This window comes from Dama dama, chromosome 19 (assembly GCF_033118175.1).
Source record: "Dama dama isolate Ldn47 chromosome 19, ASM3311817v1, whole genome shotgun sequence".
Taxonomy (NCBI): Eukaryota; Metazoa; Chordata; class Mammalia; order Artiodactyla; family Cervidae; genus Dama; species Dama dama.
In genome coordinates this window covers 65730707-65755383 of record NC_083699.1, presented here as the reverse complement: position 1 = coordinate 65755383, position 24677 = coordinate 65730707, and the positions used below count along the sequence as shown (strand labels likewise).

The following is a 24677-nucleotide window of genomic DNA, read 5'->3' as shown; positions in this document are numbered from 1 at the left end:
AGTTCTCAGGGCGGAGTGTCAGAGTGGAGAGATGATACAAAGAGAGAAGCCTAGAGACCTGCAGAATATCCCTTTGTGCTAAGAACTGAGCAGCACATGTGCAAGGGAGTTTTCACGAGTGGAGACTTGTGAAAAGAACCACCCAAAATGATTAAAGCTGTGCTTTTCAATCTTTTCTTCTTTATCACTTGAACCCAAGAGACTTTTCAGACTACGCTTTCCTAATTGCCTTGAGGAAATTTTAATGACTGTGTACCTAATTTATGTTCTTTGGCTCTTGGGAGGGCCACGAATCATTGTAATATGAAAGATTTTTCACATACACACATGCATCCCAACAAAAAACACAATTTGGAGGTGATAAGGAAGTGGCAACCCACTCCAGTATTCTTGCTTAACCCCACGGACAGTGGAGGCTGGCGGGCTACAGTCCATGGGGTCAGAGTTGGACACGACGAGGTGACTTAGACAGCACTGCATATCACCACCAACGAATGCATGAATCAGAGGTAACAGTACTCAGTTCACACACAGGGAACTGTGCACTGTTCCTACCAGCTAGGCTGGAAAAGCCTACCACTCCCAGAGCCTTGGGTAAAGTACTCAGGAAAAATTATCTCAGGAGTGGGAAATAATTATCCTGTTTTGAAATTAAACATTTATAGTAGGAACAAAATGCATAAGATATGGACAAATCTGAAAAAAAAAAATGTAAAAGCGGAATTTAAAAATTTTCTGAGGGAAATTAAAAATGACCTAGAGAAATATATAACTTGCTCAAAGGTAAGGAGACTCAGTACTGCTAAAATTTTAATTTTTGCCAAGCTGATCTATAGATTAACAAAAGCCTGATTTCTTTCTTCCTCAAGAAACTGACAAGCTGATTCTAAAATTCACATAGAAATGCAATGGACCTAGACTAGCCAAAATAATTTTGAAGGAGAAAAAAGTTGGTAATTTCAAGACATATAATTCTTCTATCAGTTATAACTCTTCAAACAGTGTGGTATTGGTGTTTAGATAGACAAATACATCAATAGAACATAACAGAGTCCATAACTAGATTCACACATATAGGTACAATTGACTTTTGATAAAAATGCAAAGGCAATTCAGTGAAGAAAGCATAGAATTTTCAAGATTTTTTGGGGGAGGAGGGAATCCATGCTGTGTGGTTCCCGATGAGGGACTGAATGAACCTAGGCCATGTCAGTGAAAGTCCAGAATCCAAAACCACTAGGCCGCTAGCGAACTCCCATTTTCAACAAATATGTTAACAACTGGATATATCCATATATTAAAAAATGAACTTTGACGTATACCCTGTATCACATGCAACTCAGACTATAGATCTAAAAGTAAAATTTATCTACTTCTGCTTCACTGACTACACTAAAGACTCTGACTGTGTGGATCACAACAAACCGTGGAAAATGCTTACAGAGATGAGAATACCAGACCACCTTACCTGTCTCCTGAGAAACGTGTACGCAGGTCAAGAAGCAACAGTTACAAGCAGACACAGAACAACTGACTGGTTCAAAACTGGGAAAGGAGTACAACAAGACTGTATATTTTCACTCTGCTTATTTAACTTATATGTAGAGTACATCACACAAAATGCTGGGCTGGATGAAGCACCAACTGGAATCAAGATTGCTGGGAAAAATATCAATAACCTCAAATATGCACACGATACCACTCTCACGGCAGAAAGTGAAGAGGAACTCAAGAGCCTCTTGATGAGAGTGAAAGAGGAGATGAAAAAGCTGGCTTAAAACTCAACACTCAAAAACGAAGATCATGGCATCCAGTCCCATCACTTCATGGCAAACAGTAGGTGAAAAAATGGCAACAGTGACATTTTATTTTCTTGGGCTCCAAAATCACTGCAGATGGTGACTGCAGCCATGAAATTAAAAATGTTTGCTCCTTGGAAGGAAAGCTATGACAAAACTAGACAGCATATGAAAAAGCAAACACATTCCTTTGCCAACAAAGGTTCATAAAGTCAAGCTATGGTTTTTCCAATAGTCATGTACAGATGTTTGAGAGCTGGCCCATAAAGAAGGCTGAACGCTGAAGAATTGATGCTTTCAAACTCTGGTGCTGGAGTAGACTCTTGAGAGTCCCTTGGACTGCAAGGAGATCAACCTAGGCAATCTTAAAGGAAATCAACCCTGAATATTCATTGGAAGGACTGATGTTGAAGCTGGGGATCCAATACTCTGGTCACCTGATGCGAAGAGCTGACTCACTGGAAAAGACTTTTTGACACTAGGAAATGACTGAAGGCAAAAGGAGAAGGGGGAGACAGAGGATAAGATGGCTAGCTAGCATCACCTACTCAGTGGACAGGAACTTAAGCAAACTCTGGGAGACAGTGAAGGACAGAGGAACCTGGCATGCTACAGTTCATGGGATCACAAAGAGCCGGACAAGACTTGGTGAATGAACAACAAAACTTTTAGAAGATAGGAGAAAATCTATGTGATACTGAGATATAGATTTTTTTCGACATATCACCAAAACCAAAATCCATAAAAGAATAAATTGATAAACTGGATATCATCAAAATTTTAAACCTCTGTTCTCTAAAAACACTCATAAGAGTGAAAATAAAGCCAGAGATTGAGGATTTGTGTTCAGAACATATAAAGAGCTCTCAAAACTCAAGAGCAAGAAACTATCTAGTAAGAAAGAATATTACCAAAAACATTTGAAAAGACATTTCCCAAAGGATATAAAGACTCCCTAGGAGCAATGAAAAGATGCTCAACATCACCAGTTATCTCAGAAACATAAATCAAAGCTACAGTGAGATACTATCTATTAGAATGTTTAAGATGAGAAAACACTAATCATACCAAACACTGGTAGGATGTGGAAAAAATTGGAATTCTCAGGTCCTGTTGGTGGGAACGTATAATGGTAGAACCAGTTTGGAAACAGTTGGCAGTTTCTTAAAAAGTGAAACATACACCTACCATATGGTCCGACCATTCTGCCACCAGATATTTACCCAAGAGAAAGGAAAGCATATGTTCATACAAAGACTTGTAGACATACCTTCAAAGCAGCTTTATTTGTAACAAATAAAAAAAAATCCCTCAAACTCTATCAACAGGTGAGTGGATAAACAAATTGTGTATATCAATACAACTCAATGCTATTCGGCAACAGAAAGTAATGAACTATTAGCATATGCCTCAAGATGGATGAATCTCAGAATAGTTATGCTGAGTTAGAAGAGCTAGATAAAAGAAGGACCTACCATATAAAGCTCTGGAAAATTCAAGTTAATCTATAGTGACACAAAGTAGATCAGAGGTCAGGGGCAAATAGAATCTTTTGAGAATGATGGAAATGTTAACTATCTTGACTGTGGTGATGGTTTCACAGGCGTACACACATATCAAAACTTATAAAACTGTACACTTCAAATATATGTAACTTACTGCATGTCAATAATATCTCAATAAAATTTAAAAATACACTGAGGCACTAATTGAGACTTAGCAATTAGCAAGTTCAGCTCAGTTTGAAATTCAGGACACAATCTATGACATTTTTGTTATATAATACAATTATCATTATTTATCTACCGCCAATTTACATAAACACGTCCATTAAAATAGATTCAAATAAAGAACTTATAGGACATTTAGTCTATTTGGGAAGCTGATAATATATTTATAATAACTCATAATAAACTCCAACATTATACAAGTTTCGTTAGCACGCTCGCACCGTCTGCGTCAGCCAGTATATCTGTCTATGAAGGGTGTGTGCATGTGTGCTCAGTCGTGTCCGACTCTGCAGCCCCATGAACTGTAGCCCACGAGGCTTCTCTGCCCATGGGACTTTCTAGCCAAGAATACTGGAGTGGGTTGTCATTTCCTCCTCCAGATGATCTTCCTGACCCAGGGACTGAACCCACATCTCCTGCACTGCAGGCAGATTCTTTACCACTTAGTCATCAGGGAAGCCCCATCTATGGAGTATGTATCTCCCTAAATAAACCTTTCACTTAAAAAAAAAAATTAATTAAATAAAAATTCTGCTTGCTCATCAGAATTTTTTTTTACTTGGTGAATTTATCTTATTACCAATCAGCAAGACTAAAAATAACTCAAATGTCCTCTAAGAGGAGGACTGATTAAATAAATTCTTATAAACACATAAGTGCAGAACTATGTGAATATAAGGAATAAGGAAGCTCTCTCCAGGCTAGTATGGACGAATTCTCCAAATACACTGGGGATTAAAAAAAAAAGGAAAAATGGAGAAACATGTATGTTAAATAAAAAAGTTAGTGGAATATAGAGGTAAGTCACCATAAGTTTCTAGCTGCGAAAACAGCTGGTTTCATTGGACAAAACCTCCTTTGTTTTAGGACTATCATAATAAGACATTCACAGACAACGACATGGAACACATGCTCATTTATGGATCCTGGAGGAAAGCTGAACACTGGTAAAGAAAATGTGAAAGTCTGAGGTTGAAACCTAGAAGCACTAGCAAGAAGAGAGGAGAGGTGCACTAGTCAGGGATGGAGAAACTACAGGGCGAGCCTCTCCAGGGAGGATGCCAAGCTGGTTCTGTCTCCAGTCCTTCCCTGCTTTACCCCACGCTCAGTGGAAGCCAGCTGGGAACCGTGTGGGCACACGTGAGATGCGGCTGGGGGTCTGTGGCTCCGGTACTAACTACTGTTAAGAGCTGCAAACGACTAGGCACACAAGCATGTTGTGGGGACAGAGAGCACACACGATAACCTCCAGTAACTGAGAGAGGGGGCTGTGAACACGAACAGCCTGGTGGGCTGACAGCCAGCAGAGGCAACGGGTGCTCACCAGAAAGACGTACTAAAGATCAGGGCACTTCTGGGCAATTTCTAGGAAAGGCTAGAGAACACTGAAGAATGCGGGTGGGTGGAGTTCAGCAACTGTGTAAACTCTTGCTCACTGCTTTGTGTGAACTGCCAGCAATCTTATTACAACAACACTGAAGACAAATGATCGGCCTGTGTGACGTACATACACACATGTAGGTACATGTATGTATTTGCCGAACAACTTCACCTGATAGAGTAAAAGCAACATCATTTCCACGATCCCAGAAAGTATTTTTGAAAGCTTAACAGATGTCAGTATTTTTAAGACTACTTTGGCAAAATCAATCCCAAAAAATTTTCAATAAAAAAGTACATCTAAATTTAGAAACCAATATGCAAAATATACAAGGTAGCATTTTCAAAATTATCAAGCTTATAAGCAAGATCTACTGACTAGTTCTTAAATCAACTCTTCTGAGTTTAGAAAGGGTCACAGTCACAGAATTCATAATCTAAGACTTCCTCTGATTTAAACACTAAAAGCACTGTTGGCTGGATTTTAACTACCCCTGGTTTGAAACGACTTTGAATGACATTTTTATCTAGCCAAAAACTATGGCACTAAGGGAGGCTTGTTTATTCACTCATTTGCAATGCTAAAATCTAACAGTATTTGATTATGAAATTTAGGATCACATTTGTATACAGAATGATGACATAACTTTTAGGGGAAAAAATCCATTTTTTAAACCATCATTGTTTTATGGCACTATTTGGCAAAAGAAACAAATATCTCCAATTTACTTTTTAATTTCCCCAGGTTCTGTCAAATCTACATAGGTCCAAATTCCAGTTCTGCTAAATACTTCCTGAGTTTTTGTTTGGTCACCTATTGCTGGGATGGAAATGTCAACCTACCAACTTGACAAGATTATTGTGTGAGTTACAGCAAGTAACCATAAAAAGGTTTAGGCACATCACTGCCTCTGAATTACAAACTCTATATTTAACACGAATTTATATCACTGTGGATAGAAAAAACAATTCCTGCTTGTGGAAAATTTTCTAATAAGGCCATACCTTTTCTCTGAAATGTGTAATTAATATTTCAAATTATTTGGGCTCCATAATATGGCATTAAATTCTGCTAATACTAGGGAAAGGTATTATTATTATTGCCATATAAATCTGAAAACACAAATGAAAACTTCTGGACAAAAGCAGGAGATCATTCATCTGGAATTTTTAGAGCCTCACAAATTTGGGGTGTTTAAAAAACCATGAAGGCCATTAATGCAAACCTACACATTTTACAACAAAAGAAAAGTGAGTCCTAAAGAGTAAAATGGATTTGTGGCTCAGCTGGTAAAGACTCTGCCTGCAATGTGGGAGACCTGGGTTCGATTCCTGGGTTGGGACGATCCCCTAGAGAAGAGGAAAGGCCACACACTCCAATATTCTGGCCTGGAGAATTCCATGGACTGTATAGTTCACGAGGTCACAAAGAGTCAGACACGACTGAGAGACTTTCACTTTCACAATAAGGTTAAGAAGACAGAAGCACTTAGGCCTTTCAAATTACATTCCTGTTCAAATGATCATCCTGTAAACTGTTCTTTACATTGCTGCTGTTCAGTCACTCAGTCTTATTCAACTCTTTGCGACCCCGTGGGCGGCAGCACACCAGGCTTCCCTGTCCTTCACTGTCTCCCAGTTTGCTCAAACTTACAGCCATTGAGTCAATATGCCATCCAACTGTCTCATCCCCTGTCACCCCTTTCTCCTTCTACCCTCAATCTTTCCAGCATCAAGGTCTTTTCCAATGCATCAGCTCTTTGCATCAGCTGGCCTGGCCAGAGTACTGAAGCTTCAGCTTCAGCATAAGTCCTTCCAGTGAATATATTCAGGGTTGATTTCCTTTAGGATGGACTGGTTGGATCTACTTGCTGTCCAAGGGACTCTCAAGAGTCTCCTCCAGCACCACAGTTCAAAAGCATCAATTCTTCAGTGCTCAGCCTTCTTTATGGTCCAACTCTCACATATGTACATCACTAATGGAAGAACCATAGCTTGACTATACCGACCTTTGTCAGCAAAGTGATGACTCTGCTTTTTAATATGCTGTCTAGGTTTGCCACAGTTTTTCTTCCAAGCAGTAAGCGTCTTTTAATTACATGGCTGCAGTCACCTTCCGCAGTGATTTTAGAGCCCAAGAAAATAAAATGTGTCACTGTTTCCGTTGTTTCCTCATCTATTTGCCATGAAGGGATGGGACCAGATGCAATGATCTGCATTTTTTGAATGCTGAGTTTTAAGTCCGCTTTTCACTCTTCTCTTTCACTTTCTTCAAGAGGCTCTTTACTTTCTCTTCACTTTCTGTCTTAAGGGTACTGTCATCTGCCTATCTGAGGTTACTGGTATTTCTCCTGGTGATCTTGATTCCAGCTTGCATTTCATCCAGCCCCACACTTTGCATATAATGAGTAGGGTGACAATATACAGCCTTCATGTACTCTTTTCTGAATTTTAAACCAGTTCATTGTTCCATGACCAGTTCTAACTGTTGTTTCTTGACCTGCATACAGATTTCACAGGAGGCAGGCAAGGTGGTCTGGTATTTCCCTCTTTTAAGAAACTTTTCCACAGTTTGTTGCGATGCACACAGTCAAAGGCTTTGGCATAGCCAATGAAACAGATGTTTTTCTGGAATTCTCTTGCTTTTTCTATGATCCAGTGGATGTCGGCAATTTGATCTCTGGTTCCCTTGCCTTTTCTAAAACCAGCTGGTACATCTGGAAGTTTTTTTTTCACATACTGCTGAAACCTAGCTTGAAGGATTTTGAGCATTACCTTGCCAGCATGTGAGATAAGTGCAACTGTGTGGTAGTTTGAACATTCTTTGGCATTGCCCTTCTTTGGGATTGGAATGAAAACTGACCTTTTCCAGTTCTGTGGCCACTGCCGAGTTTTCCAAATTTGCTGGCATATTGAGTGCAGCACTTTCACAGCATCATCTTTTAGGACTGGAAATGGCTCAGCTGGAATTCCATCACCTCTACTAGCTTTGTTCGTAGATAAGCTTCCTAAGGCCCACTAGACTTCACACTCCAAGATGTTTGGCTCTAGGCAAGTGATCACACCATGTTGGTTATCCAGGTCATTAAGATCTGTTTTGTACAGTGCTTCTGTGTATTCTTGCCACCTCTTCTTAATATTTTCTGCTTCTGTTAGGTCCATACTGCTTTTGTCCTTTAGTGTACCCAATCTTTGCATGAAATGTTCCCTTGGTATCTTAAATTTTCTTGAAGAGTTCTCTAGTCTTTGCCTTTCTATTGTTTTCCTCTTTCTTTGCATTGTTCACTGCAGAACGTTCACTGAAGAAGAGACGCAAAAGGCAACATAGGCAAGGAAAGATACACCTATCTCAATGCAGAGTTCCAAAGAACAGCAAAGAGAGATAAGAAAGCCTTCTTAAATTCTTTACATTATGGATATTAACCTGCCTTTGAATTTTTTTTAACTGTTTCACCTATTTGGCAGACAGTGCTTCTTCCACATCTGAGTGACCTATTTTTCTAAAAGTTTGCTATTTCAACTGTTTTTAGGCAATCAAAAATCTTCTACTAGGTTACCTATCCAAACAACTCTTTCCCTTTATTCCTTCCTGAAAAGGCTGATTCCCTTCAGATAGAATTCAATAAATCCCTGATGATGAGCTTCCGTTATGCCACAGGACGAACCTGGTGATTAACAATGACTTATCTAAGCAAAAAGCTAATCCCATTCTACCTCTGCTGGTGGACCAGTCTACAGTGGGCTTGTAACCAAGGAATCTCGGGGAGTTTTGTAGGGATTCTGAAAAAGATCTTTTGCTTGATTAAAGAAGAAAAAAAGGAAATTTACAGAGAGTTTCCTTTCCAGTTTCTCTGGTTGTTTGTCTTGAGTGCAGGATGCAGCAGTTATCTCTTTACCAGGAAGAGAAAGCCAAGAGTCTCACAGAGAAACTCACCCAGGGCCATGATATTACTGTCTTAACCAATGCCCAAACACCCTGTTCTGGATTAAATTCCTGTATAAACAACAAACCTATATTTACTCAGATAGTCAACCACTTGTGGGCCAAAGTCTCCAAAAAGAAAACTCCCATATTTTCTAGTGAAATCATCTCAGGTACCTTCTACAATAGAAGACTTCCTTTCAGACCAAATTATATAAATAATATTTTATATCAGTTTTTTAAAAATCAATTAGATACATTACTAAGAAAGATGCTATTTAGTGGTCCACAGTATTCAGTACTTCAGGATATGACTCAAGAAGCTAACCTAAATTAATAACAATGTTTATTTAACAGTATAGAGACAAATCTGAACTCTTATACCCACTCTAAGTACAAAAACAAGTTTAAAAGATGTAAGTTTCAAAAAGATGTCATTCTCAAATACTCATTTGAATAAATTATTTTAGAAAACACTACTGTTGCACTGACATAAAGCTTAAAAATATTTTATTACCTATCTAGAATGAGTAGGTTTTATATTATAGAACAGTGTAAGTTTTATTACAAACATACACACTCGCCTCTTAAAATCCTATGCAATTCCTTATCATGGAGGATAAAAATAAGGGGAAAAAATTGCCATCCTAAGTTAGAAGAATGGCCAAAGACTTAACAAATATGATGATGACAATACTGTCAACTAGCAAGAGTCACAGGAGAAAAGGAACCATAAAAAAATTGTCAAAACCCCATGGACCATTAAAGACAAAGTCCCCCTCAAGAAGGGTCTACTGATTTGAAACACTAACCAAGCTTTTAGTTCTAAGCGTGGTTCTATGTTTCAGACAAGAAATCAAGCTAGCAGATGTTAAGAAACAAAATTTTAAAAGTAAGCAAAGAAAGGAATCTATAAGGAGAAAAGCAGAGACTAAAAGTCATAAAAGTTAAGAGGTCACATACTAGTTACAGCCACAGAACAGTTTCTAAGGACTTCACAGTGGAATAAACTGATTCTCAAAAACAATCTTTTGAGCATAAAACTTTTCAAATTTAAGATAATTTGATTATTATAACAGAAAAGCAGTTGGCTATAACGAGGCTTTATAGAGATATTAACCATGGTTAGTAGGATTATAGACCAAACTTCCTCAACAAGATGAGATTTGTTAGTTCTTAAACAGAACTAGTTTTTAAACAAACAAAAAATAGTATGTTAAATAGAACAGAATGCCTTTTTCTCCTTCTCCTAAGTCTATACCCCTACAATTATTTTGTCTTGAGTATACTCTCCAGGACACCCCAATTATATAAAGTAACCAGCACTTCATTTACAATAAATCCTGAATGAGGTAAATGTTTCCAATAAATATAAACTTAAACACAATGTTTAAAGGAAAAATGTAATGACAGCATTTTGGTTACATTTTAGAATGTGAGGATGAATCATTTTAGCTAAAGATTCAAATTTACTCAGTTAACTCAACCTTTAAATATAAGATACTTCTTATATCTACTTAACATCAAGTGGTCACGATAGCACTGTCCAAAAGAACAGGGGAAAGATGAGAGCTGGAGATGAGCTGGCAGAACACGGCTTTCTTAGAACTGGCCAATCAATTCCAGGTCATCTGTTTTGCTGTTGCTATAGGGACCTTATGAATCACGACTTCTCCCTACTCTCCATCATTTAGAGAACTGAACCACATAAGAAAAAGATACTGAAAACATTAACTTCCAGTAAAAATATACAGTAAAAAATTGACTGTATTACAGTTAATTATATATTTTCACCCACCTCAGCTTAGTAAATTAAAAAGTTTCGCCACTGGATAAACATACACAGAATTATCTACATACCCACTCTTTCCAAAACTGTCCCTCACGTCAGTCCTGAATATTAAATCCACTGTATCTTTAAAAGTCTGAAGAACTTTCAAACAATGTTTTTATTTACTGTGATACCCAAACAGATGCATCTTTGTGTATAATGTTTACCATGATTACTTACAGAAAGCAAATTTGACCTCAGAACCAAGTTAGATATATTATAAATTTAAGACATGTCTCTTATTTTAAGTTCACAAAAAAGAATCCTCATCTGAATATTTAACAGTGAAGTGTCATGATGTCTATAACTTACTTTCAAATGGGATTCAGAAAAAGAAAGGAATAAATAAATGTGTAGTATAAATATAACTTGTGTAATTATTGGAGAGAAAGCAAATATGGCAAATGTTATCAATGCTGGAGGTTATGTGGGTATTCAAAGAAGTTTTTCAACTTTTCTGTGAAAAATTTCAAAGTAAAAGGTGGGGGGAACAAAAATCCTTCACTGACTCCTAGTTGTCCTAGGTTTTAGTAATTACCCTGAATATACACGTCCAGTCCTTTCCTTTTTGCCTCAAGACCTTTCTACTTTGCTTAAAAAAACTTACAGAATTGTGTTATGTCTTTTAACAAAAATCATCAACTCTAGCAAAGTACGCTTCAAGGCTGGTATCAGTGAAACTGTTTTACCTGAAAGTTAACATCTTCTTTCTTAAATATTAGTGCTCGAACTTCATCAGGATCTCCATTAAATATAGCTTGCACCAGTGAGGGCTAAAATACAAGAGAGTAACAAAAACATTAATCACACCACATGGATGATTCTAAAGCTATTTCCACATAACTTTCAAATCTAAAATTTTTCTTCCCTATCACAACAATAATCACTTGGCTTTTGACATGAACCAAGTTTCATGAAGTCAAATCATATGAAAGTACAAGATTGCTCCTTGGAAAAAAGAGTAGGCCTAATTGAAAAAAAAAAAAAATCAATTCCTTATGACCAAAATTAGGTAGTATAATAAGCATAATTAGATTTTACATGAGTGGAAACCTTTTGTTTATACAGATGGTAAAAAGAAAGTATCTTCCAAATAAATACAAGTGAGACATCTCAACACATCCTTGCAGGACACAACTCGTCAAACCAGCAGTGTGACAAGGAGCCCAGAGGAAGGCCTCCGTGAACAGCTCCGTCTCGGGTGCCCGATTAACTCGCATGAGTTAGCATTACATGTGTAAAGATAAAAATCCAAAGGAAACCTGACAGTTGATGAAAATCACTGCTATTCAAAGACAAAAAATTACTGTAAATTGAGTAACATGAAGAGGCAGACACATGCATGTCTAAATATAACAAGTTCTTAATCAACGATGTAGCCTCGCTGATAAGGTATCACATTATACTCTAACAAAAAGTTAAATGACAAAGTTTTAAACATAAAATTAAAGATGAAGTCTGATTCTTTTTCTGTAACAGCCCTGCATGTAAATATACAAAATTCACTACAGAGAAGGCTGTGCCTCCGTGTTGCTGGCAACAGTCAACTTTGCTAAAACATACAGTTCCTCATACTTGCTACATCAGTTTCTAAAACCACAAAGTAAAAACTGAAATATGGGTGCTGTAGCCTACTATCCTCAAATTATTTTTTAAACTCATTTTAAGAGATTAAGAGATAAAGTCTGAAATGTTATCTAAACATCTGAAAAAGTGAAAATAGGAAATGTGTGTATTTATACACAAGTAATATTGCATCATACTCACACACCTATATTGCTTTCACTTGGGTTTTTAATGAAACTAGTGGAAATTAACTTGCATTTATTCTTAAAAAATAAAATTTACCCTGCTAGTTCAGTAAAAGATAGTAAACATATAAACTCTCGTATCTTACCAATACATTTCCCGAAGGTGGAGAATGTAGGGATTTATTTTCCTGTGGCAATTTAGAAATGAATGCAGGAGACTCATCTTCTACCTCCTCCAAAACAACAATACACACTCGACTCATTCGTTCTTTTAAAAAACTGAATTCTAAGCTATGTGATAAAAGTCACAGTTGGAAGAGCACAAGTAGTTTTTCCTCCTCTTCTGTACAGCACTCAGAATCATTCTTTGAAAAGCACAACTGGTTTTTTTTTTTTAAAGTTAATAAGTACTATCAGAAAAACTAAAGCTTAAAATTATAACTACATAACTTCCTTAAAAAAATAAAATAAAATCCCAAATTCTATTATTTTCTGTCTGGTTACTGTAAAACTTAAAAGAAATTTCACATCAACATGTCAAGAACTAAAACTGAGTCCGGAACAAGTTCATTTAAAAATATTTTTCTGCTACCAAAATAGTCATATTACTATTCTGTTTTACAGAAATTCACTTGCATAAAAAGATCACTGTTTGGGTGATAGCACCACACACAACAGAATAAGACGAGAAACAAGTGCTGAGACAGATGATCACAGCTATACCCACTCCTGCCTGCAAGGTCATAGTTACCAGCAGCTGGCTTGCTTATCACTGAAAATAAAATATGAAATCTCACTATTCGGTTTCCACTTCTAACTTGTCTTCACTTCTTCAGCTTCGCTGGTTTAATACAGATACTATCCAGAAAAAAGAAAAAAAAATGCAGCTAGAGCTCTCAAAATGTTGCTCAGAGGTTGACAATTCTTTCTGTGTTTGAGAAAGAAAAAAAAAAAAAAAAACACTCTGCATTAATAGCAAAGCTGCAGTACATTTACATGCAATGAGTCAGACCACAAGAGACAATAGGACTCTTGGTACTAGAATACAGCTTGATTAATCCAGATATTCCATATAAGAAAAGAAACAGTTAGCTTAATTCCCATCGACAGCACAGGAAAGGCAGAGTGTTCATTCTTCCTCCATCAGGCAGTGGTCTGTGGCTGCTCCAGCAAAAGGGCACAGGCACCAAGCAGAAATGGTGTTAGCGGAGAATCCTAATGGAACAGGCAGGCTGCGAAGGAATTAGAAGGCATTTGAGCTCAAATTACGGCTTCAGGCTTTTCATTTTTAAAAAAGAGAGGGAGAGAACTCCAGTAGTTTATCATTCCAGTGTTTTCTTTGATCTCCACATGAATGCAGCTTCCATCAAAGAGTCTTCATTCAGAGGAAAAAACAGCAGACTGTGCATCTTCTCTGAGCCAACTACTTTATTCAATCATCTGCCTCTGTGCCAATATAGTTTCCTTCCACTGTGAAAACCGCTACAGTCTTCCTTTCCAGTCGATTTCAGATGCTTTCCTGTTCCTCATATGATCTTGCAAACCGCCAGTGACACCTCCAAATGAGTAGTAGGTCCTTAAAAAACAGAGAACCTCAGGATCGGCCCCACAGAAGCACTCCAACTGAGCAACAGTCTGAAGAGCAAGGACTGCAGAACCGCAGGATGAAATGCCTAGTAATGCTCACATGTTACACTTACCAGAGAGCTGAGCTACTGCTCCGGATGTAACTTCCTCTAGCAGGAGAAAAAAATAGTGCGTTTGGACAGCCTTCACAATTAGAAGGTTCATGCCAGTTCTGTGACTAATCCAGATCAAACCAAAAAATTCTATAACTGAAAAATGAGTGCGCTTTTAACATTTTCCACTAAAAGCCACAAGGAAATCTGGTGTACTGCCTCTGCTGACTAACACTGGTTTTAGCAAGTAAACAATTCCAAACAGTTTAACTGCTTTCATATGTTACAATATAGCAAATGTTTAACCCTATAGTGACAGCTGCAGTGAGAATGTCTGCAGTGAACCCATAAAAGAGAACTAGAGATGGAGGAGTATTTTATAAGACTATAAATACCATACACCCAAGGTTTTCTTCCTATTTTCTCAAGACCATTTTTAATCTACTAGATGTATGTTATTTTCAAGAATGTAAAGTTTAAACAAAAGAAATTTAAGATTCACTAACAATTTCTGAGTTGTTAAATTTAGTCAACCAAATCATATTTTGAAAGAGAAAAATGAAAATTCCATATTGGAGAAATTCTAATTGTAAAATTCTACTAATCACTTGAATTTCACAAAAGAAACAATACTGTCTTCCCATCTGGATGTGCAACAAAGCCTTAAAATCGGTTAAACAGCTACATAAATCTATTGTTTCAAGTCCTTGGTAGTGAATTATCTACATGTCAAAAAGGTAAAGGGTTAACACAAAGTAAAGAATCTTCTGCCTCCCTATAAAAGTAATTATCCTGAAGCTACGAATAAGTGTCAAAAACAACCAATTTATAGTTGGTTTTCTCTGTTTCCTCCCCGTTTCCTGGTTTACTCAAGGATAGGGTTATTTTCCCACAGAAAAATGACAAAGAAAATACTATGATTTCTCCTCAATCTTTGTTCTTTCATCTGTCAACCAGCATTTTTATTAATAAACATAATAGCTATTCTTGAACATTTGTGATGTGCTAGATGTTACATTCTCATTTAATATTCACATTGGCCTTGCTACATTCCCATATGTAGAGAGAAAAAAAAGGCTTAGAAATTATTATATCCATAGTTGGCAAATTAGTAAAGTTGTACCTAATTGCAAACACATGCTCTTTCTAATCTACTCTGCTTCCACTGACTGTACACATACACTCTCATCTAAGAGTTATGCAATCTATAATACCAGACTACGAATGTGATATTAGAAGACAAATAATCTAAATGATTGTGAAAAGTTTAGGTAACAAAGGAACATACTATTTACGGCAATAATAGTCCCAAACAAGTTATTTTTAAATAGGTACTTCAGGGCTAGTGTTACCTCACACACTTAAGTCAGTTGACTTATCACAACATTAAAAAAAAAAAAAAGAAAAAAATCCAGCATAATATAAACAAGAAAGCCAGAATTTAACAACAAACTCCATTATCAATTTATGAAAAAACCTATAACCCTAACATAACTGTATTAAAATACTAAAATGTGCTAAAATTTCACTTAGTTATTTTAAAAAATATAAATGATTTTAAGTCAAATTAAAGACATGCAAGTATTCTGACATGCATGAAACCACTATAGTAACAATATACTGTCACTGTCAGGGGGCTTCGCCCCCCAAACAAAATCTCTTTTTATATGGACAATTTTAGCTTGGTAAAGTCTCCAGTATATAAGTTCACCTACTTAGACCTAGGCAGGTACACCCTGTTTTCTTGCTCTAGGTCAAATTCCATACTTTGGTTTTTCCCAAATGGAAAGCAAACTCCCTGAAGGCAGGGGCTATGTTACATACATATTGTTTCCTCCAATATCTTCCATCTGTAAATAATTTCACTGAAATAAATTCTATTATGTCATAAGACTCTGGAATAGAGTGGCAAAAATAGAAAAGACAAATGGGGGTAGGATTCACGTATTTTAACCAGTAAACATGGTGGTATTAAAGTGCAACACAATGAATTTTATGCCTCTAGTGGGAGAGCAACTTAAACGTGTAAGTTGACAGTATATAAAACAATGATGGTGAATCACAGTTAAAACTATGGGCTCAGCAGTCAGCCTACCTGGAGCTCAGATTCCAAAGACAAAGCTGTGTCTTTGAGCAAGCTGCTTTAGTCCTTGAGTCTAAGACTTAGACTTCTAAGAATAATAATCTCCAGAGATTTTTACCTTGGAGACACACTGTAACAGAACAGTGATTGGGAAGATAGGCTCTGTAACCAAACTAATCTAATCTGGCTTCCTACTAAGAAACATAACTGTGTGACCTTGAGCAAGTTACTTAACATTTCTGTGAATCATTTCAGTATCTGTTAAAGAGCTGAACAGAATCTATTCATGGTGTTATTAAGAGCAAAGTTTAAAATGAAGATAATAGTATTATTACAGATACTTAGGATAGGTAAAAGATATTTCTTGTGAAACCCTGGATACTGACAACCTTCCCTTACTAGGGAGGTGATTCCCTTCGGGGGTCAGAGATTCCACCGTTACTAAGTTTCCACCCTTTTCAGGCCTCTAGAGACTGCTAGAAACTTCTCTTTACACTCCAGTAACCAGACTAGTGCTTACCAAGTGTTATTGAGGGAGAGAGCAATAAACTTAGGGAAGAGGTTTTTGTATTCCTCCACATTCACTGTATTTCACAGCCTAGGGAAAGAGCAAGAATAAAAAGTATTGGCCCATAATACAGTAAGTTATTAAAAAAATACTGAAATGTTATGTTAACAGTGCCATACAGCACTGTCTCACATCTCCTACTGAATATGACAGGCCCCCTAATTTCAAGGAATTCACATCTTAAAGGAAAAGGACACAGGTAAGTGAGTACTGAAAAAACTGCAGTGGTTTAGTCGCTAAGTCCTGTCCCAACATTTAGCGACCCCATGGACTACCCCAACTAGGCTCCTCTGTCTGTACTGAACAACAATACTGGAGTGAGTTGCCATTTCCTTTTCCAGGACATCTTCCTGATTCAGGGATCGAACCCAAGTCTCCTGTATTGGCATGAGGATTCTTTATCACTGAGCCACCAAGGGAATCCACTGAAGAAATTAGGAATGGAGAAAAAAATTATGATGAAAAATTGACAATAACTATGCAAATTTAACTCAACACTGGGTTTTCTGCTATTTTCAGTTGAACAATGCAAGAAAATGTATTTTTTTTTTCTTGAGGCATTTAATTTTTAGGCCATATCAGATTAACTTTTTAATAGGCCAACAATTTCAATGACAACTTCATAATCCTTCCATTCTTTAGATTAAAACGTATCCTCTCAAAAGCTTACTCCTACTTTTCACACAGAGTCAATTCATGGAAAAGCTGGCTCAAAATTCTCATTTTACTGATAAAAGTTTAACACCTTGGAAGATTATTTTTAGGTTCCCCATTTTGTTACAACAGAATTTTTCTTGACACAAATGATTTTTCTTTTCTAAACAGCCAACCCAAAGCTCATCTTATCTCTTACAAATTCATAAACTCCAGACTGATTATTACAGAGTAAAATATTTTATTGAGGGTATGCTAAATGATTACTCTGCACCAAACTAGTCTGAGTATTAAAAAATAAAAGCTTGTGGTAAAAAATGGTGGGTTCAAACTATGTTTCAGAAACACTTCTCACAGTTCAAGGATCCTGAACAATCCTCTTGAGTTACATGCCTCCCCAGTCCATATACTTAGGAAAAAGTCTTGTGAACAGGTTTAAGAAGGAAGCAGGGTTGGGGGGGGGGGGGGGTGAGGTGCAGAGAATCAAGAAACAGTTGCTCTCTAGGCTACTGGTCAGATTTCCATGTGATTAGCACAGCCACTGCAAAAATGGCACTATATATTTTTTTAATGATGAATTCAAAATCTCTGAAAGAGATCAAATTTAATTCTCCATGTGTAATGTATTTACCAACTAGGAAAAGGTCAGTTTTCATTCCAATATCAAAGAAAGGCAATGCCAAAGAATTGCCAAAGGCAATACCACACAATTGCACTCATCTCACACGCTAGTAAAGTAATGCTCAAAATTCTCCAAGCCAGGCTTGAAATTCCAGATGTTCAAGCTGGTTTTAGAAAAGGCAAAGGAACCAGAGATCAAATTGCCAACATCTGCTGGATCATTGAAAAAGCAAGAGAGTTCCAGAAAAACATCTATTTCTGCTTTATTGACTATGCCAAAGCCTTTGATTCTGTGGATCACAATAAACTGTGGAAAATTCTGAAGGAGATGGGAATACCAGACAACCTGACCTGCCTCTTGAGAAACCTGTATGCAGGTCAGGAAGTAACAGTTAGAACTGGACATGGAACAACAGACTGGTTCCAAATAGGAAAAGGAGTACGTCAAGGCTGTATATTGTCACCCTGCTTATTTAACTTATATGCAGAGTAGATCATGAGAAACACTGGGCTGGAAGAATCACAAGCTGGAATTAAGACTGCCAGGAAAAATATCAATAACCTCAGATATGCAGATGACACCACCCTTATGGCAGAAAGTGAAGAGGAACTAAAGAGCCTCTTGATGAAAGTGAAAGAGGAGAGTGAAAAAGTTGGCTTAAAGCTCAACATTCAGAAAACCAAAATCATGGCATCTGGTCCCATCACTTCATGGCAAATAGATGGGGAAACAGTGGAAACAGTGTCAGACTTTATTTTTTTGGGCTCCAAAATCACTGCAGATGGTGACTGCAGCCATGAAATTAAAAGATGCTTACTCCTTGGAAGGAAAGTTATGACCAACCTAGACAGCGAATTAAAAAGCAGAGACATTACTTTGTCAACAAACATCTATCTAGTCAAGGCTATGGTTTTTTCCAGTAGTTATGTATGGATGTGAGAGTTGGACAATAAAGCAAGCTGAGTGCCGAAGAACTGATGTTTTTAAACAGTGGTGTTGGAGAAGACTCTTGAGAATCCCTTGGACTGCAAGGAGATCCAACCAGTCCATCCTAAAGGAGATCAGTCCTGGGTGTTCATTGGAAGGACTGATGCTGAAGCTGAAACTCCAATACTTTGGCCACCTGATGTGAAGTGCTGACTCATTTGAAAAGACCCTGATGCTAGGAAACACTGAGGGCAGGAGGAGAAGGGGACGACAGAGGATGAGATGGTTGGATGGCATCACCGACTCAATGGACATGGGTTTGGGTGAACTCCAGAGTTGGTGATGGACAGGGAGGCCTGGCGTGCTGTGGTTCATGGGGTTGCAAAGAGCTGGACATGACTGAGTGACTGAACTGAACCAATTTTCTAATGTTTACCCAATCATACTTCTAAAATAGCCAATGTTATCTGAAGACCTCAAGTGGTTTCAACTTACCAGTACTGTATAATGATAAATAATAAACTATTAACCCTTTCTTCATTAATATTACTATATACTTCATAGTGCTAACACATTTAGTTCAGTTGCTCAGTTGTGTCCAACTCTTTGCGACCCCATGGACTGTAGCCCACCAGGCTTCCCTGTCCATCACCAACTCCTGGAGCTTGCTCAAGCTCATGTCCATCAAGTCGGTGATGTCATCCAATCATCTCATCCTCTCTCGTTCCCTTTTTCTCCTACCTTCAATCTTTCCCAGAATCAGGGTCTTTTCCAATGTGTTCTTTGCAAAGACCTATATTTTGCACCCATTTTTGCCATTTTCCATTAAACTAGAACATACAAGTTTTCACACAACAAAGACGATACTTTCCAGTTTCCCTTTAGTGAGCAGCCACAGGACAAACTTCCAACCAGTATTTTAAGTAGAGGTGTCATGTGGCTTCCAGAAAACTTTCTAGAAGAACAAATGGCATATCCATCCTGTTTCCTGGAACATGAAAGATTGGCCACCATCTTAAACCAAATAAGGACCAGAGTCTAGCGTAGTAGCTGAAGGGGCTCTGGGTCCCTGAGGACTCCGTGGGACAGAACTGCCATGAAAGTCCGAGACTGCCTACTTTCTGAAAAGTAGAAGTGTTAGTCGCTCAGTCATATCCCACTCTTTGCAACCCCATGGACTGTAGTCCACCAGGCTCCTCTTTCCACAGAATTCTCCAGGCAAGAACACTGGAGTGGGTATCCAGTTCTTCTCCAGGGAATCTCCCTGATGCGGGATCACATCTGGGTGCTCTGCACTGCAGACAGATTCTTCACTGCCTGAGCCACCAGGCAAGTCCACTTGCTTCCTGACTTTTGTGTTAGAGAGAAGTAGTTCTGCCTTGTTTTGAGTCACTATGATTCTCAGTCTCTTTTCACACGGAGCTGAACCTAACTCCAAAAGAGAATCTTGTTCTTTCTTTAATCATCAATCAGTGAGCACATACCCATCCAGCCCTGTTCTTCTACCATTCACACTCTAGTACATGTTATAGCCACTTAAATTTTCAATAGATGAAATGCATTATAAACATTAGCCACAACAAATTTAATAGAAACAATCACTTATATACAATAACTTATAAACCCAAGCCACAAAAAATTGAACAGAAATAATAACTGACCAGAAAACAGCTTGAAGAACAACCCACTATATTACACTGTATAAGCAAAGGAAAATCAACAGAGGGAAAACAAAACAAGTATTTATCACACATATTCTTGTTGAATCCTCCACTACCATTGGTGGGTACTATTTTACAATTTATATATTGAATATACAATTGTATATACAATTTATATGTTGTAAATGGAGGCTCAATAACATCCAGTCAGTCAATGACTCACCCATTCATCTGTATTTATTCATCATCTACTATGTGCTGGGCTTTTTTCTGCTAGGTCGAGAAAACAAAATTATGAATAAAAAGTCAATCTGTGTTCTGATGAAGCTTACCCACAAATAAATATTACAAAACTAGAAACTATGACAAACTGTAGAAGGAAAACAATTTTGGAGAGGAAAGATCTAAAGGAGGTCCATGTGGTTGGGGCAGCGATCATGAGGGACAAGGGCAGATGCAGCTGGAGAAACAGCAAACTCAGCTTACCCAGGGCTTTGTAAACCAAGTTATAAAGTCTGTATTTTTTAAAAAATAATTTTATTTGTTTGCTCAGGCTTTTCTCCAGTTGCAGAGTATGGACTGCAGGAAGCTTGAGCTTCAGAAGCTGAGGCACAAGGGCTCAGCAGGTGCGGCTCCCAGGCCCCAGGGCACAGGCTCAATAGCTGTGGCACACCGGCTCAGGGGCTCAGAGGCATGTGGGATCTTCCCAGATCGGGATCAAGTCACGCCTCCTGCATTAGCAGGTGGATTCTTTCTATCACACTTAGCAGGTGGACTCTTTATCAAACTTTACAACTAAAGTTTGTGGTTCTGATTAAGTGACTGGAAAGTTATTAAAACTTTTACAGCAAGGTTTGCTTTAAAAAGATCATCATGGTTTGCTTGAAAAAGATTAAATGGCTTCAGTGTAGAGAATGGACTGAAGCAGAAGAAAGGAAGCCAAAGGCCCAGTTAGGAGACCCCTGCAGTAATCCAGAAGATGAGTGATCTGATCTAGGGTGCTGGGCATGTGAATGGAGAGACAGATACATTTTAGAAATGGGACTTACTGGCCATGCTAACAAACTGGATGCAAGAAGTAGGGATAAGGTGGTTTTTGACTTAGGAAACTGGTGCTTACTAGAGTTCAAGCAATTTGGGTCTTCTTCAGTTTCTAAATTTATAAAATGGGGACTATGATTTGTTTTATCTTATCCATGGTTCCTTCAAGCTCTCAGTTGGTTTCAAATGTTAATCCAAAGTCTCTATCTTAGTATACACCTTCATGATTTGAAAACGAAGTGTTAATAATCCCAAAGCTGCCTAATTCTAGGTAGGTATAAAAACATTCCTAGAGAATGCTAAGATTATAATCTAAAAATCTTTTGGCAAGAATACTTTATTCCTAATGCATTCACCAAAATAACAATACCAAATAATTCAACAAATACCTAAATATTAATATTTCCACCCCACTATGTATACCACACCAAAGGATCACAAAATGTCATATATCATCGTCACCTTCAAAGACCTCAAACCACCTAGTGATTTTTTGGATATGACACCAAAAACACAGGCAACAAAAGCAAATTAAACAAGTGGGACTGCATCAAACTAAGAAGCTATGAGACAGCAAAGGACACCACCAACAAATTGAAACGACAACCTATGTAATGGGAGAAAATATTTGCAATCCATATATCTGATAAGGGATTAATATGCAAGATATATAAGGAACTCATACAACTCAACAGCAAAACAAACAAAAAAAAACCAACAAAAAAACAAAAAACAAATAACCTGATTTTCAAAATGGGCAAAAAAACCTATGTAGGTTTTTTCTCTCTTTTTTTAAAGGAGGTATGTTTCTAAAGAAAACATACACATGACCAATGGGTACATGGTATTGTCATGTACATGACATAAGGTGCTCAACATCACTAATCACTAGGGTTTTGCCAAGCGAAACCAAAATGAGATTTCATTTCACACCGTTAGGACAGCTAGTACCATAAAGATAAGACAACAAGGGCTGGTAAGAACATGGGGAAAAGGAAACCCGTGTACACTGTTGGTGGGAATGTAGACTGCTATAGCTAGTATGAAAACCAGAGGGAGGTTCCTGAAAAAATTAAATATAAAACTACCACAAGATCCCACGATCTCACTTCTAGGTATACATTCAAAAGTTGAACAAACTGGGCTACGAAGTTTGCCTCATCTGCCACATTCACCTGACCTCTCGCCAACTAACCACCACTTCTTCCAGCATCTCAACAACTTTTTGCAGGGAAAATGCTTACACAGCCAGCAGGAGACATGTAATTCTTTCCAAGAGCTGGTTGAATCCTAAGGCATCGATTTTTAAGCTAAAGGAAAAAAAAATCATTGACAAAAATGTGTTGATTGTAGTGGTTCTTATTTTGATTAATAAAGGTGTACTTGAACCTGGTTATGATGATTTAAATTCACAGTCTGAAACAGCAATTACTTTTTTACCAACCTAAATAAATTTCATTGTTGATAATTTTTCCTCCTTTAATTTACCAGAAAGGTGCCTTCTGAAAGAAACCAACAGTCTTCTAGCTAGAACATTTAATATCAAAACTCATTCTTCATCATATTTTGGAGAAAAATGTTGAAACACTAAAACTATTTATAATGCAAGAACAGCAGTCAGCTACCCAACATGTAGATAAGTGCCACCTACTAGAAATATAAAGTGAGCCACATAGGTAAATTAAAATTTTCAAGTAAACACATTCTAAAATGGTGAGGCAGGTATTATAAAATTAATTATAATAATACTCTGTGTTATCAAATATATCCAAAATACTGCATTAACTTGTAGTCAATATAGTTATCAGATACTTTACTATTAAAACTGTCTTCAAAATTTCCTGTAGAGTTTAGAGTTAAAGCCTATCTCAATGAAAAGAGTAAATTATCACTGGAAATAACTGCTCTCTATTCAGATCACATAAGTTTACAATACATGTGCTCAAGTTGTTCCAAGCATACTTAAAAGTTTTCCAATAACTAAGACAATTAAACACAATAAGAATATAGTTCCTCACTTACAATAGCCAGCCATTTGGCTGGTGACGATCACGTACAACACTGACTTAAATCTATAAGAACCAACTTCAGTATGCTATCTACATTACTGTCTGAAGGAAAAGAACATAGTTTAGATTTTTATGGCAGTTCAGAGTCAGTAATACTAATATGCACTGTTCTACAGTAAAATAAACACCTCAGGAGATAACTGCCTTAGCTGATATTTCCTAAATATTTCTGTCTTAATTTGAATGGCTCACCAGTTCTTTCTTTGTCTCTTCTCTCAAACCATAAAAACATCTAATTTTATCACGGTACAAATCTTGGCTTGAAGGCAATAACATACTTTGTTATGAAACAAACTACATGAACTTTACAGGTGCCATTTTCTTTATTCAGAGGCCTCTTCACATACATTACTATTCCACATAGAGTTCATAAGTGTAACTTCACAAAAACTGGCTAGTCATCAGTCGGCACAGTATTTCTTCAGGTACCTTCTTTGTGGCAAAACGCTGTCCACTGGAGACGGGAATGGCAAATCACTTCAATATTTTTGCCTTGAGAATCCCGTGAAAAGTATGAAAACACAAAAAGATAGGACACTGAAACATTAACTCCCCAGGTCAGTGGGTGCCCGATATCCTACTGCAGAAGAGTGGAGAAATAGCTCAGAGGGAATGAAGAGGCTGAACTGCAGTGAAAACAACACCCAACTGTGGATGTGACTGGTGATGGAACTAAAGTTTGATTGCGTAAAGAACAATATTGCATAGGAACCAGGAATGTTAGGTCCATGAAAGCTGGGTCCATGCAATGTTAGGTAAATTGGAAGTGGTCAAACAGGAGATGGCAAGAGTAAACACTGACATTTTAGGAATCAGTGAACTAAAATGGATCAGAATGGGCAAATTTCATTCAGATGACCATTAAATCTACTACTGTGGGCAAGAATCCCTTAGAAGAAATAGAGTAGCCCTCATATGCAACAAAGGAGTTCAAAGCGCAGTACTTGGGTGTAATTTCAA

General features: G+C 37.4%; 1 protein-coding gene across 5 annotated transcripts in view; it reads right to left on the bottom strand.

The window, feature by feature from the left end:
* Positions 1–24677, bottom strand: part of ANKRD28 (ankyrin repeat domain 28) — a 195071-nt gene that overhangs the window by 106958 nt on the left and 63436 nt on the right. Inside the window, exons 1-2 of one of the 5 annotated variants that reach the window (XM_061167269.1) lie at positions 12560–14079; positions 11352–11435 (exon numbers count right to left, since the gene is read on the bottom strand). In XM_061167269.1, the coding sequence (XP_061023252.1) occupies positions 11352–11435; positions 12560–12676 (201 nt within the window). In that variant the 5' untranslated portion in view covers positions 12677–14079. Of the gene's footprint in view, positions 1–11351; positions 11436–12559; positions 14080–24677 lie in introns of those variants that run through there. The other 4 variants (XM_061167274.1, XM_061167270.1, XM_061167272.1 and 1 more) reach the window with 4 other exon arrangements.